At 61.2% G+C, this 14855-nt stretch overlaps 1 protein-coding gene across 1 annotated transcript in view; it reads right to left on the bottom strand.

Annotated features, from left to right (window-relative positions):
* PRRX2 (paired related homeobox 2) overlaps positions 1-14556 on the bottom strand; it is a 42729-nt gene extending 28173 nt beyond the window's left edge. Inside the window, exon 1 of the mRNA XM_045082575.1 lies at positions 14037-14556. Coding sequence (XP_044938510.1) covers positions 14037-14313 — 277 coding nt within the window. The 5' untranslated portion in view covers positions 14314-14556. The remainder of the gene's footprint in view (positions 1-14036) is intronic.
* Positions 14557-14855: the final 299 nt, after the last annotated feature.

Genomic DNA, 14855 nt, shown 5'->3' with positions numbered 1-14855 from the left:
CCAGCAGTGCCTGAAGTCCCGCCCTGGATTTTTTAGTGATGTGCATCATGATTTTTCTTCCTCTTAAGCCACTTGGGGCCGGTTTTCTCTCCGTTGTAGGTGGCAGCACTGACTAGCACAAAGCTGGAGCCTCACCTACACCTGGACCCTCACCCTTGCCCTGGCAGAACTAGAGCGGTGTGCCCCCACTAGGAGAACCCCCTCCCCCAAGTACAGCACTCCAGAGACTTGTGGGCCGGACTTCGTTATTCTGCCTCCTCTGTTCGAGCCCTGCCCCTGCTGCATGTGCTGTCGTGGTCGTGTCTCCCAGGTGATTTGGGATGTGGGTCTTTGCAGCCTGTTGGGGTAGGGTTGGGGGCTCTGGACAGCCAGAGCGTTGCACCGTGGGGAGAGCTGGGATGGGAGGGCTCCGGGGTCTGACTCCACCTCTACTGTGCAGCCTTGGGATGACAACGCCTGTTTCTGAGCCCCAGGGGTCCCCATGCTCCTCAACTTGATGGAATTTACTGGCACTGCAATTCATTACTTGTCTGTGTCATTATCAGATAATCACCTGTCGCAGGTTGCCTGGAAGCTCCTAAAGGCAGATGGGGGGGTATCTGCCCCGGGTCTGCATTTAGCACGGGGCTCAAGAAATATGTTGAGTAGAAGAACCTCTACTTCTCAGCTGTGAAATGGGAATGTGGATGGCCTTCTGTAAAGATCGGAGGGGGGGAGATGCATGCCCTGAGCTTAGACCCAAGTGGGAGCTTCCTCGGGGAGATGACTTGTTACCCCCGAGGGAGCTGCTGGCTCTAGCAACGGCAGTGATGACATGGCAGGTGGCCGAGGGCCAGTCCCTGGCCAAGTGCTTCCAATTCTGCATCCTCACAACCCACGTGTCCATATCCTTCCTTTGCAGATGAAGAAACTGAGGCCCAAAAGGGGAAACCCTTTGCCCCAGGGAACCACTTGGGCTGGGTCGGACTCACTGGCCCCACTCCGGACCTCTTCTCCGTGGGCGCCGTTTGGACACACAAGGCCACGCACGAGGCCCCAGCCCTTGGTTATGAACTCCTCAGAACTGCTGCCTTCCTAACAGGGACCATGGCCCCTCTCAGAGGCCTGCCTGTAGCAGGGGGAGGTAGAGATGAAAATCTGCTGTGCAGAGGACACCGGTTTGCAAAAAGCAGCCGACATTTGTCACAAGCCGCAGAGCCCAAGAAGCTGCTACAGAGCTCTCCAGAACCCTGAGCTTCTCCTGCGGGGCCTCCAGGCCAGCCCCTAGGGGCCAAAGGAGATACAGCCCACCTCTGATCTCTTGGGAATGGGGCTTTCTCAGCTTTTCTCCCTCCTCCCTGCCTGGGGCTCCCTCCCACGCTGTCTGCCCTGTCCACAGACCCACTATTCACTTAGATTCCCATCTGGTTCTGGTTTCTGAGAGGCAGAGGGAAAAGAGGGTTTAGGGAGAAGCTAAGAGCTGGCTCCCAGTGGAGGTAAATCTGGTACCTTCACTTCTTTTCTTGGTGCCCCGAGCTCTGTGCATTTCCCCACCCTGCCACCAGCCTACAAACCCAGATCCACACGGAACCTGCTTCTGATGGCCACTTGGACATTGGGGTCCCAGGCAGAGAAAGGAGCCAGCATCAAGATCAGCTTTCCAGGCGCCTGGGTGGCTCAGTGGGTTAAGCCGCTGCCTTCGGCTCAGGTCATGATCTCAGGGTCCTGGGATCGAGTCCCGCGTCGGGCTCTCTGCTCAGCGAGGAGCCTGCTTCCTCCTCTCTCTCTGCCTTCCTCTCTGCCTACTTGTGATCTCTCTCTGTCGAATAAATAAATAAAATCTTAAAAAAAAAAAAAAAAGATCAGCTTTCCTATGAGTGCAAACACCATGTCTAAATGTGGGATCTGCTGGAGCCCAGGGATCACTGAGTGTGTGTGTGTTTGTGTGTGTTTGCACGTGCGTGTGAGTGTGAGCACACACATGTTCTCACTATGTGGTAAGAACCCATGTGCAATCCCTGAGGGAGCATATCTGAATATCTCAGCCTTTCTCCCTGAGCCGTCTTATCCACAGAACTTCTAGAAGTTGCAATTAATCTCTAATTTGAATTTTTAACCTCAAATGCCACATTATAAAAATAGTTGTGTTGTGTTTTATAGGCGGTATTTGTCATGAAATTATACATGGTTACAGCTTGGGCCGTGGAAAATAAAGCAAGATGCTTATTCTGCCTAGGAGTGGCAGTCCGTCCCAGCCAGGCTGGGGCTGCGGCAGATCCAGGCCATCCTTCCAGACAGGGGACCCCAGTCGCTGGGCAGGGTTGTGGGAGGTGGGACGCCCAGGGCTGGATCAACGGTCCCCTCTTTGGAAAGCAGAGTTAGGTACTGGCAAAGGCCACTAGAGCTAGCTAGCTCCTGGGGCCCAAAACTCTTGTTCCTAACCTCAGCTCCTTTTCCAGTGGGGCCTTGGGAAACTTCACTCTTCTTAGTTTTTCCAACTGGGAGAGGGCTTAGCGGTCCTGAGCCGGGTGTCTGTCCCCTCTTCCCAAGTGTCAGAGAGAGTGAAAGAGAAAATAAATTGGCCAAATGGGCGTCGCCCTGAGCCCCTGCCTGCCTGATTTCATCAGCTCCTCGGAGCAGCCCAAGCTCCCAGAGCTACCACTATGCCCATTTTGCTGATTCAGAGCTTGAGGCTCAGGGAAATAAGGTGCTTTCCCAAGATCGTCAGAAATCGGGGGTGCGTTTGGGGCCAGAATCGCACAGCCAACCCAGGCCCTATCAGCAGCATGCCTTGCCCCCGAGAAGGTGGGAGACCCACTGCACCTCTCTGGGGCCAGCTTTGTTTCTAAACTAGTGTCACCACTGAGCTGCACAGAGGACCAGGGAGGTTGCCCCTGTTCCAGGATCTCGGGCATCTGCATGGGTCGAGCTCCAGCTTCTGATTCAGCATCATGGTGCCCCTTGTCCATCTCCTCCTGGGCAAGCCTGGAGAGCCTGGGTGGGGTCAGGAGTGGGCACAGCCCCAGAGGCTCTGGGCCAGCCAGGCTGAGGAACATGTCGAGGACAAGCGCCTTACTGAGGACACGGTTCCCAAGGTAGCCACTCACTTCCCACACGGCAGGGGAAAACTGGCTCACCAAGAGAGCTCCCGGAGAGGGCCTGGGCGCTCTGGAGACTCCGGACACGCACAGACGAGCAGAAGGCACTCTGGCGGTTCTTAATAATACGATGACAAGTCTCGGACCAGGCCTCGCTCATGGGCTCGCTCCCTCCTGTCCCTCTGCTCCTGGAACAGCCGGTCTCTTTCTCACCTCTGAACCTCTGCGTCTCTTCTTCCCACCACCTGAAGCACCTTTCGGCACCTCTTCTTTTGGCTTACTCCTCCAGGAAGCCTTCCCTGACCCTCCAGACCAAGTAGGGGGCCCCATTATCTGATCTCCTAGCAGCCAGGACATCTCCTTCCTGGCAAGGACCGCACCTCCCTGATCCCAGCTGGGACCCCGATATCCAGCGTACGCCTGACACGGGGCAGGTGCTCAACAAATATCTTTGGAAGGAAGGAAGGCAGGAGGGCAGCGTCCCTGGGATGCCTCCCCCAACCTTCCTCTAGTGAGGTCGCCATCCTGGGAGCCCTGGCCAGCCTGGCCCTGAGTTCACTGCACCAGCAACAGTTGCCTGGAACAGTGACCTCGCTTTCGGCCACTTAGATCTTTGCCTTTCCTTCATTCCTTCCCAGTGAAACCAGAGCAGAGCATTTTTCCTTCTTGTCTCCAGCCATTTCCCGCTTGGAGCCCTGACACTCTCCCTGCCCGGGGTTGCCCTGGCTGGGCAGCCGGCTCTGTGGAAGTTAAAACACAATGTCCCTAGGAAACATGAGAGTCCCAAAGGCTGGGGTCCCTCCCCAGGCCCCAGCCCCCGGCCCCCTCCGGCCCCACACTGCCCTGGGGTCCTCCTGCCTGACTGCTAGGGGGGCGGGCCCTGCACGAAGGGGTCCTGGAAAAACCCGTGCCTTCCTCAGCGCACTGCAGAAGTTTCTGGATGAGAACTGGGAAGGCGGGAGGCATAGCCTCTCCCTGGCAGGGCCCAGGACGCTTCCAGCAAGAGGTCACTGTGGCTCCTCGGCCATCTGGGGGCCCGGCATGGGGTGGCCGGCCTTGCCCCGAGACTCTAGCTTTGGGCAAGTCACTCGGCCTTTCTGAGGCTCAGTTTCCTTATCTGTAAGAGGGGAGGCAGGCAGATAGGGCAGGACAGCAGGCAGCAAGCGAACGACACTGCCGTCATGCTCCACTCTTTGGTCAGGGCCCAGAGCGCGCCTGTCCCCTGGGGTTTTCCCAGCACAATGTCTCAAAACAACACACCTGTGCACCGAATGAATGTGCAAATTAAGGGGTCCCACCCAGTGTTCTTGGAACCCAAAGCAAGGTGTCTCTTGGAGGGTGTGGGGAGGGGGTTAAGATTCGCCCTGAGGAGAATCAGGGAACAAAGTGCCAGGCTGTCTTCTGTCCCGTTCCTGGGATGTCCTTCCGGCCAGCCGGCCCCTTGTGTGGGAGGCAGCCCTTCCACCTCCAGGTCCCAGAGAGGAAGCCGGGTCTCCAGGCTCCCAGCTGGGAAAATGTGGCATTGGGAGGCCCCTCTGGCTTCCAGCCCACAGGGGGAGCGGTGGGGGGCTGCGAGGGGACGTGGGGCCTCCGCGAGGACCGGGTCAGCCCGGGCTCTCAAGAGAAGCTCGTCCTCTGCCCTTCGCTGCAGGGAGGCGGCCGCCTTTCGCTCTGTGCATCTCCGCATCATGGAAAAGTGGACTGGGGGGCTCGAAGGCTCGGGGAACGGGGTGAGTCACTTAGGCTCTCCGAGCCTCCACGTCCTGCACTGGAATCCTAACAGCAGATACCCGTGTCTACCTGTACTCGGCTCCAGCACTGCCCTGTGTCTGTATGTCCGTCCTGCTAGGACGCACGGTTCCTCTCCCGGTTGCTGACCCAGGCGCTCAGAGAGAGGAAGAAACCCACCCAGGTCACACAGCCGGTGTGGACGGTCCCCATGCAAACAGACCCTCGGTTGACCCGTTGTCATCAGCAAGAAGAGAGTCTCAGCAGGGGTGGGGGATGCAGAGGCAGAAGGCCCAGGACAGACCGGGACGGGGGCCGGGCTCCCCGGAGGGCCCCGCACCCACCCTGAGAAGGGGGGCGGCCAGACCCCGGGCCCCGCGTGGCCTGGCTGCCCGCTGGCTGGACCGGCCGCCCGCAGGACCATCTTGAGAGCATTAGGGGCTGCTGTTAACAGATGTTTTCTGTTACGTGTTATTTGTTAGTCTAATGAAAGGAGGTGCACTGGCTTTCAAGACCTCGGCGTTCTGCGGGGGTTTTATATGGGAGGCCCGCGCCGAGCTCTGGTACAGGAGAGGCCCCGGGCCCCTGCCAGGCGCGCCCGGCGGCTCCCGCTTTGATTCCGCGGGTTGCAGTCATCCACGTGGTAATTCCAGCTCTGGTTAAATGTCACTTTTAATAAGGCCATCTCTGGCGTGGAAACGTCTGCGCCCACGGCAAGGGGGGAGGACGGGCCAGGAGGTGGGATGGGGGACCCAGGGGGCAGTACCTGGGGCCGGTGGACAGCCTGGCCCTGGGGACCCCACAGGACAGCGGCGGGCAGGCAGGATGCTGGGAGGGGGCTTTGGCAGTGACAGGAGAGGTAGAGGGTCCCCCGCCCCCGCCATGCCCCACCGCTGGCAGCTGCAGGGTCTGTGGCAGTCCAGGGGTGCTCACCCTTTCGTGCACAGAAAGATGATGGGGAACCTATTAAATGCAGATGCCCAGGCCCTGTGGAGCATCGTGCTGTGGGCTGGGGTGCGGCCCTAGGACATGCATTTCAACCGGCTGCCCCGGTGATTCTCATGCAGTGATTTCTGGGACCACGTGTTGACGAACAGACGGTGCAAACTCCCTCAGACCTGCGACAGGCCGCGTCCGGGGCCCCACCTAAGGCCTCCTGGGGAGCAGGGCCACAAAGGTAACACCCCTGACCTGGTCGGCTCTCAGGCTACAAGGTGCTCGCTCGGCTCTGGGGTGGAAAGGCCCCTGTGGAAGCTTCCAATTTCCCTGTCCCGGCCCCTCACCCTTTCACTGCTCCACACCAAGGACCGTCCCCCAAAGACTGCCCGGCAGCTCCTGTCCACCTCCTGGCCCCCATGCCCCCTCCCGCCCCGCCAACCGGAAGGTCCCAGCTGCCCCTCCCATGCACGGAAAAGCAGAATGGATCACAAGAGGGACCAAAAATAATGTCTTCCAGAGCCTACTTCGTCTTTTAGGATCTAATAAAAGGTATCACCGGCTGTAAAGTGCCCCGTGTGGACGGCGCCTGTCATCACGGTGGCTCTCGGAGCCAGGCTGGGGACAGGCAGCTTCCCAGATGTGGGAGGGACACAGCCTCATAGGGGCAGTGAGAGCATCTGGGTTGTTTAGCGAACCTGAGATTCCACGACTCCTGCCCTCTGGCCGGGGTGAGCTCTGCCCCCACTGCCACCCGCGAGCCAGCCCCCGGGTGAGGAGCCCCCGCCGCGTGCCCCCTGCCCCCAGGCCCTCTCCTGGCCCCTGGAGCACCCTGACTGCTCAGCATGGGAGCAGGCCGGATACCGTCCCCCTCTGTCTAGGCAGGAAGCCCCCCTCCCCGGTGCTCTCCTACTCGCCGCAGCCGCCTCACAAAAGCCACTTAACCCTTTGGCCCATCCCCGAGCCTTACGGGCCGCTCACCGCTCACCGGCTGCCCGCGGCCCCTGCCCACTCAGAGCCTGGACTTGATCTGTTGGGCCCCGGTTGGAGCCCTGACAAAGGGGCGTGAGTGTGTGGGTGTTGAGAGTGTGCAGGTGCATGTCAGCGTGTGTTGATGAAGGTATGTGTGTGCAAGCGACTGGGTTTGTGTGTGTGTGTGTGAGTGTGTAAATTGGGCCGTGGCAGGAGACGTGAAAGGGTTTGTGGGGGGGGGGGTTGTGTGTGCATTTGGGAATGTTGTGTGTGAGTATGAGTGGGTTCGTGTGTGTGCATGTGTGAGGGAGAGGGGTTTATGTGTGTGAGTAGGTGTGTGTGTGGGGTTGTGTGCGGGAGTGCATCTCTGTCTGTGTGTCTGGGAAAACCAGTCTACCACGTGGTCCCCAAAATGCCAGCCCGTGACCAGGTCTTCAGTGACCTACCACAGAATGAGAAAAACAGAGACAACCGGTGACTGTGTTAAGCCAGATGAGGTCAGGTTTGAGGACCAGCCTTGACTCGGAGATGCCGCAGGGGTCTCCCTCGGACGCAGCCGCGGGACGGTGGTGGTTGTGAGGCCGTGGCTTCTCTGGGCAACTCTCACCATCGTCCCCCTGCCCCCCGCCCGGCCCGTGCTTGTCGCTCTCAGCCCCTGGAAACCTCACCGGAGCCTGGGGTCTGAGGGTCTGCGCAGGTGGCAGCAGCTCGAGGCCTGACACGTAGTCGGCCCTCGGCAAAGGGCCATGGAGTGAGCGAGTGGGTTAGCCTGGGGGCGGAGCCAGACTGGGCAAGGGGGCCGCCCTGTCCATGTTCCTGAGTCAGGGACCCTCCGCTGCTCTCCTGGGTCTGGGAGGCTGCAGACGGGCCTGCATAGAAGGAGACCATTCTGGATATTTCTAGACAGGAAGGGTAGAGGACCTCCCCCCACCACCACTCACTTCACACCTTCCCAAACCCAAGCTGAGCGGACCCCGACAGTGCCTCCCATGGGCCTGTGATCCAGACCACCCCGCTGAGGGGACCCCTTCGGTGGGCTGCCCCATGGCCCCCTGAGTGCAGCCCACACCTGCCTGGGAGACCAGCACGCCTCCCAGGGGCTCCAGGGATGGCCTTGGGGAGTAGCAGAAAACAAGGGCTTCCGAACAGGACAGATCTGGGCTGGAACCCTAAATCCTCAGGAAGATGGGGCCTCGGCCAGGGGCTCATTTCCCTCCACGCAGAACGGGGACGATGAGAGGACCCACTCCGTGCTGGTGGGACAGTGGGGCTCCGGCAGGTCTGTGGAGTCCTGGGGGGCACACGGCGAGCGCCCAGTCAACGAGCCTGTGACGGCCGCCGGCCACTCTCCCTGAGTCCCTGGCACGACCCCTGTCCCTTGTCCCCTCCCCCAGCCTCCAAGCCCAGGGCAGCCCCTGGCCAGGTTCCAACCCTGTTGTGCCATTTGGAGGATGCATTCAGGGGACCCACGGGCTCTCCCTTAAATCACCCCCAAGATTCGCTCGCACCTGGGGTCAGCCACCGTCCTTTGGGTCTTGGACGCCACGCGAGCCTGTCAAGTTTCACCTTATCCCATCTGACCTCACCTTCCTGCCTGGGACAGGCCACCCAACCCCCTCCTTCTTGTCTTTACCCATTTAGAAACTCAACGCGGCACAGGCCCATGTAATAGCCCGACTCCGTGCAGCCCTCCAGGCCTATCCCTTCCTGCCTCTCTGCCCCCTTTGGTTCCCCAAATAAATCCCACGCCTCCCTTCCCAGCTGGGAGACCTTGGGCCGGTTGCTTTGCCTCTCTGGGCCTCCAAAAAATAGGGACGGCATGTCCTTAGTCCTGCCTGACTCACGGGGCAGCTGTGGACATGACCCACTCGGGGCTCACCACACCTAGAGGGACATCCCTGTCCATGGTGCCCATTTCACAGATGGCAACACTGAGTCTCGGGTTGCTTTCTGGGCCTCAAGTGTGGTGTGCAGGCAGGTGTTATCACTGCTGCTCCCAAGCTACTTTTCCAGAGTCTTCTGGGAGGGAAGAAAGCTCTAGCCCTGTTGAGTTTCTGCCCATGGGGAAGGGCCCTTGTGGCACGCTAGCTGGTCCAAGGCTCCTGTGCCACACCCTCAAGCTCCACGCCGATCATCTGCATGACCACCCTGGAGCCAAGAATAATGAACTAACGCAAGGGCCCGGCCTGCTGAGAAAAAGCCGGAGAGGCACCCCTCCCACCAGCCACGCTGGTGGACCGGGCAGTTCTCTCCAGCTGAATTCCCCTGGGCTCGCAGCTTCCAGACCTGGTTCCTCAGCCTCTCTCTCAGCCTCCTCTTCCCACTCAGGGCAGGTGCCAAGGGCCGCCCTCGCCAGGACCCAGGCCCCGGAGACTCCATGTTCCTGGGGCATTTTCTCAGCCTGATCAGACCGTGATGAAGGACAGGAGAGGCCTCTCAAACATCTGGGTCCTGCCTCCCACTGTTCAGGTGGGAACTGAGCCCAGAGGAGGGATGTGACATGATCAAGGTCATGGAAAGGGAGGGGGCAGCAAAAGCCAGGGCTCCTCCCGCATGGAAGGGGAGGCTTTACCCCCCCTCCCCGCCCCCTGGAAATGGAGGCAGGGAAGCAAGAGAAGAGGGAAGAAAAGCAGGTTCGATCGGAAAAAAGCCCTTCGCGGAAGAAACCCTTCTTGTCTTTTTCCCCACCAGCCTGTACTGTCCCGGCCGCCCGCTTCCCGGGCTCCTGCCATCACCAGCCCAGGGGCTGCGTGGCCACCTGTCACAGCGAGCTGGGGGAGGCAGGTGGCTGAACCACATGGCCAGCTGCGGGGAACAGTGTGACGCTTCCTCCAAACATGAAACCTAGAATTGCCACAAGACCCAGGAGCCGCTCCGCTCCACTTCTGGGCGCAAACCCCGAAGAACAGAAAGTGGACATGGGAAGAGGTATTTGCCCACCCACGTTCACGGGCATTAGTCACGGCGTCCTAGAGGCGGAAACACCCAGGTGTCCAGCAGCAGATGAATGGAGAGTCGTGACGCGGCGTGAGCACACACGCACACGCGCAGCCTCGCAGGTGCACTGGAATATCCCTCAGCCCCCCAGAGGAAGGAGATCCTTACACCGGCGGCCACGTGGAGGAAATTGGAAAACGTCATGCTAGGTGACATAAGCCAGACAGCAAAGGACGAATGTCACAAGCTTCCCTTCCATGAGGTCCCTGGAGTCGTGGGATTCACAGAGACGGACAGGAGCGGGGTGGGTGCCAAGCGCGGGGAGGGGGGATGCCGAGTCGGTGTTTCATGGGTGCAGAGTTTTATCCGGGGAAGATGAGAAAGGTCTGGAGACGGAAGCTACTGACGGTTGCCCAACAATGTGAATGTGCTTTATGCCCCTGAACGTGTGCTTAAAAAATGGTACAAGAGGTAAACCTTCCGTTGGGTATATTCCACCACAATAAATGCTTTCAGAACTTAGAGGCAAGTTCTGCTGAGCCCTAGATGGTCCCTTACGGTCTTCTGCTCAGACACTCGGCCATTCCCGCCCATCGGTGGCAAGGGGAAGGGGCACGTCCCTACCCCAAACCAGGCTCACTCTCAGCTTCCTGGGCCCCCATTAGCAGCTGTGGCCGAGGGAGCGGCTCTGTGGAGGGAGCCCCAGGTCTCCATCCCGCCCACCCCAGGGCTCTAGTCACCCTGGCTCAGCCTGTGCCCCCAGCTTCGGAGCACGGGGCTGCCCTGACTCTCTTGGTCCTGAGGTCTCCGAAACAGGTACCAGCCCTCCAGAGGCTGGGGGCGGGGGGGGGGGGGCTCCCCAGGAGCTTTGTTTATTTTCCCAGTGTGTCCGCATCCCTGTTTCCGCCCTGCCCACAGGAGGGAATGCTTTAAAGAAAATCTCAGTTATTAATGTGGTTTCTTTTGTTGTAAGTCATTGCAAAGGCACCAAACGAGGGTTTATTTTCCTAACGTGCTTGGCATAGCTCAGCGGCGGCCGCAGACTTCAGCGTTTGATTTGGGAGGAACGCGAGACCCCGGTTTGCTCTGAGTCACCAGTGAAGCCACAGCCTTCCCGGCCAGTTCCGGGGGTGCCTGCTCTGGGAAAATCACTGGCGAGCATAGGGTACATCTACTGGTGGCTTTGGGAAAACAAAAGAGCAAAAAATTAAAAAAAAAAAAAAAAAAAGAACGTGAACCTTGCTACCCTGGCAGATTTGAAAATGGATCAATTTTCTTAACTCATGAGTCTCCCCACTGGCCCTTCATTTTTAATACGGGGTCCTCCATCTCTTTGTGATGTCAGTTTCTTTCTTTGGGCCCAGAAACAACTCCAGAAGCCACACAAAAACCCACTTTTGAGCACGTCCTGATCTCCAGCAGGCGCCAGCGTTCCCCACAGGCCCAGGACTAGGGGATAGAAGTCGCAGCCCAGAGCCCATGCCTGCTGGCCTGGGGTCCAGAGTCCTGGCACCCCGAGGTTTAGTTGGCCACTTAGGAAAGGGGTCCAGTGATGCAGGCCTGGCTCACCGAGATGCGGGGAGGAAAGGTTCCTTCTCCCCCACTTGGAGACCTCAAGACTCCGGCATCCGTGGTGAGTGTTAGTGGGCGGGGGTCACCTGCCCGAGAGGGAAGCCTATGGAAGAAGAGCAGGGCAGTTGACTTCTGTCCTCTCTCTGCAGGCCCAGACCCAGACGGCCAGCTGAGAGGGTCTCCCAGACCAGCAGCAGCCACGCAGCGCCCCAGCCTCCGCTACCCTGCCTGCCTCTCGGGGCGTTGGGACTCTGCCTGGCAGCGGGCACCCTGGCTTGCGGCTTGGGACTGGCCTTGGGGGAGATGTTTGACTCTATATAAAACATTTGGATTTCACGGACTAGTGATTTGCTTTCAATCTAAGGAATGAGTATAGGGTTACTGCCTTTTAATTTCGCCAAGTCAGGACATTAAAATCAAACAATCTCCAGTTACTATCCCTAGTTCATAAAAGAAAGGATGGTCAAACACCAAAAGTGAGGAGGAAAGATCCCAATATAACCATCCCAAACACAGAGAATCCTTTACACTGGAAGGGGAAGCTTCCTGACGAACTCTCCCTGTTGTCCTGTTCGCTTCAGCTTCCAGAGGCCTGGGGAAAATCTCCCCCAGGGGGCCAGGGGAAGCACTGAGCTAGACGGGCCAGGGGAAGCACTGAGCTAGACGGCCCTTCCCCGGGCAGCGCTGGGCGGGGTTTCCGAGGCCGGAGGCAGCCGTGAGCCCCTTCAGCCTTCAGCCCTTTGTCGCTCACTGGTGAGGGGAAGGAGGTCTGTGGAGGTTGTTGCTCTAGCCCCATCCAACCTGCCCCCACACCCAGTACCTTCTCTGTCCCCAGTACAGTCCTACCCTGGGGTGTGGAAGCCCCACCACCTCCGGAAAGGCCCTGCAGGCCTCCAGGGCTCAGTTGAGAGTGGCGAGGCCCCAGGGGGCCGCTGGGGAGGCCCAGTATCCACCAAGCTGCCTGGGGGGCTGCCAGAGACCACCCCCCCTTCCCGTGCCTCCAGGCACTTAATGTCCCCAGCTGGCATGAGCTGTTCTGGAACTCTCCAGAAAAACCCTGGGTTTGGAAACCTTCTCCGCTGTGTCCAAGAGAAGCAATGCCTTCCACTGTCTCTCCCCACGGCTGGGGGCCAGGGTGGAGACAGGCACCGGCCCCTGGCTAGGACTCGAGTAGAGAGAACCCCTGTGCCTCCTTCCCTCCGCCCGTGTGACTGCCGCCCCCTCTCCTTTTCTCCCTTCGTTCTGGGCTTCGCCTTCAGTTTGCTCCTCCTCCTCTGCCCTGCCAAGGCTGCCAAGGGGGTCCCGCATTCACCAGAGCCCTCTCCTCTCCCCTTAGGGGAAGCCAGCTCTGAGCCAGCCCGCTCCTCCCAGGAGACCCGAGGTCCTGCAAGAAACTCGGGGGAACAGAGCCCCTCTCCTCCTGAACCCGCAGGCTCCCCACCTATAACCCCTGGTCCAAACCAGACACCTTCCTTCTGGTTTTCCCTCAGGGAAACCCCAGCTCCCAGGGCGGGGGGCTGTCGGCCGGCTTCATGCTCACCCTGGAGACGCCGGTCCATTGTGGCTGGTGGGCAGCGGGCGCCCCTGGGAGGGAGCCAGTAACCACCGGACGCAGCTGGCACCAGCTGGGTACCGAGGCACAGCTGTGTGTCAGGCATGCCTCACGTCCGCACGTGCTCCTGGACCAGGTTTCAGATGAGGCTGAAATCACCTCCGCTTTCCCGGCACCTTCTCTCATGTGAAAAGCAGGGCATGTGGCCAGCCGGGGGCTCTCTTGTCTGAGACCTGGAGGCTGGTGCAGGAAGTGGGGGTCCCCAGGAGTGGGAAGTGGTCCTCCCCGCAGGCCAGGCTGCTCCCCAGAGCTAGGGGCGGGGACTGTGGTGTCAGCCATCCTATCTCCTCCACAGGGTGTGGGTGAGCTGTGGGGACTCCTGTGGGGACCCCCTCTGACCACCCCCCCCCCCCCCCCCCCCCCCCCCCCCCCCCCCCCCCCCCGAGAAAACCAGCCAGGGCCTGGGACCTTGGCTTTATCTTCATCTTCTCCTGCTCTGGCTCCCCCTCCCCTCCCCCTTCTCACCAAAGACTCAGGCCCCTGTGATCCAGTGTGACTTTCAGGGGAAAAAAAAAAGCCACTTGGGTGGGTTGTTTGTTTTTAAAGCCCTTTCCTGATGACCTTTAACCTCGGCAGTGGAGAGAGGCCTAGCTGGCTCCTTCGGCTTGGGAGATGGGGGCCCGGCATCCCTGTCCCAGCCAAGGAGCCCATCCGAGGACCCAGCAGTAGCTGGGGTGGGATGGGGGGCAGGCGGGCCGAGTTCGGACGGAACCCAGTTGTGTGACTTGGATGCTCTGGCCCTCGCAAGACTCGGTTTCCCTAGCTGTGCCGCGTTAATAATCACACCCACTTCCCAGGGGACTCGATCCGGCAGCGCGGCCCCGAGGGCTGTCCCCCCCACACCCCCGCCCCGGGCACAAAGGCGGCCCACTTCCCCGCCGTTCCCACGACTCGCGGCGGTGGCTCTGGCCAAAAGGCGGCCGGCCCCCTCCCCGGGGGTCGAGAGCCCTGGTGCCCGCCGCCCACGCGATCACGGGTCACGGACAGACAACCTCCACCGTCCCGCGGCGCGGCGGGGCCAGCCCGGCAGCCTCCCCACCCCCACCCCCCCGCAGCGGGTCCCGCGCCGCGCCCGCGCCCCGGGACTCTCTCCCCCCACCCCGAGCTTCCCCCACCGGCCGGCCCCGGACCCCGCGCTTCCGTTCCCACGCCCCCGGAGCCCCGGCGACCCCGGCGCGGCCCCGCCCGGCGCCCGCACTCACCGTCCTGCGGCGTCGCCTCGCTGCCGCTGCTGCCCCCGGACGGCTCCCGCGCCGCGCCCTCCCGCGCCTCGGCCCTGGCCGCGGGGCGCACCGCCAGCCGCCCGGCCGCCGCCACCTCCTCCAGGTCCAGGAGGTGGCTCACCGTGAAGTTCTTGCGCGCCTGGGCGCAGTCGCCGGGCCCCAGCGCGGAGGGCGGCGGCGGCGGCGGCGGCGGCGGCGGCCCCGGGCCCAGCGGCGGCTTGTCCAGGGCGAAGGCGGCGGCGGCCGCGCTGTCCATGCCCGCGAGGGCCCCGGCGTCGCCGGCGCGGGTGGCAGGCGCGGGTCGGAGCGAGCGCGCCCCGGCCGCCCCGCGCTCGGGCCCCGCTGCCCGCCGCCTCCTCGGCCCCCGGCCGCCGCGGCCCGCCCGGCGCTGACGTCGGGGAAGCAAACTTTCGCCCTCCCCTCGGCCGCCTCGCCCGCTCCAAGTTGCTAAAACGCGAGCTCCTCGGGCCACACGCCCCTTCTTGAAGCGGACCTCGCCCCTGCCTCTCCTCCTCCCTCCGCCGCGCCTCGCCCGCCCCCACCCTGCGGCTGCGGGGGGCGGGGAGGGGGTCCCGCGCCGAGTCCGGCGGGAGGCTGGGGGCGGGGAGAGGGGGAAGGAGGGGTGTCTTCCCTTCACCCCTCCCCCCCCCACACCATAAGGAGTAGGAAAGTTCAGTGTTTGGGGTTGGTTAAATCCCCCAACAAGTGTGTGTGTTGTGGGGGGGGGGTGGGGGAAGCAACCGTGGCGGGATTAGCAGCGCACACACTCCCCCCTTCACTGCCCCTTCCATTCACAAA

Source organism: Mustela putorius, unplaced genomic scaffold (genome assembly GCF_011764305.1).
Source record: "Mustela putorius furo isolate JIRA1106 unplaced genomic scaffold, ASM1176430v1.1 tig00000596_pilon_pilon_pilon, whole genome shotgun sequence".
Taxonomy (NCBI): domain Eukaryota; kingdom Metazoa; phylum Chordata; class Mammalia; order Carnivora; family Mustelidae; genus Mustela; species Mustela putorius.
Note: the sequence above shows the minus strand (reverse complement) of the source record. Positions and strands in the feature narration are given on the sequence as shown.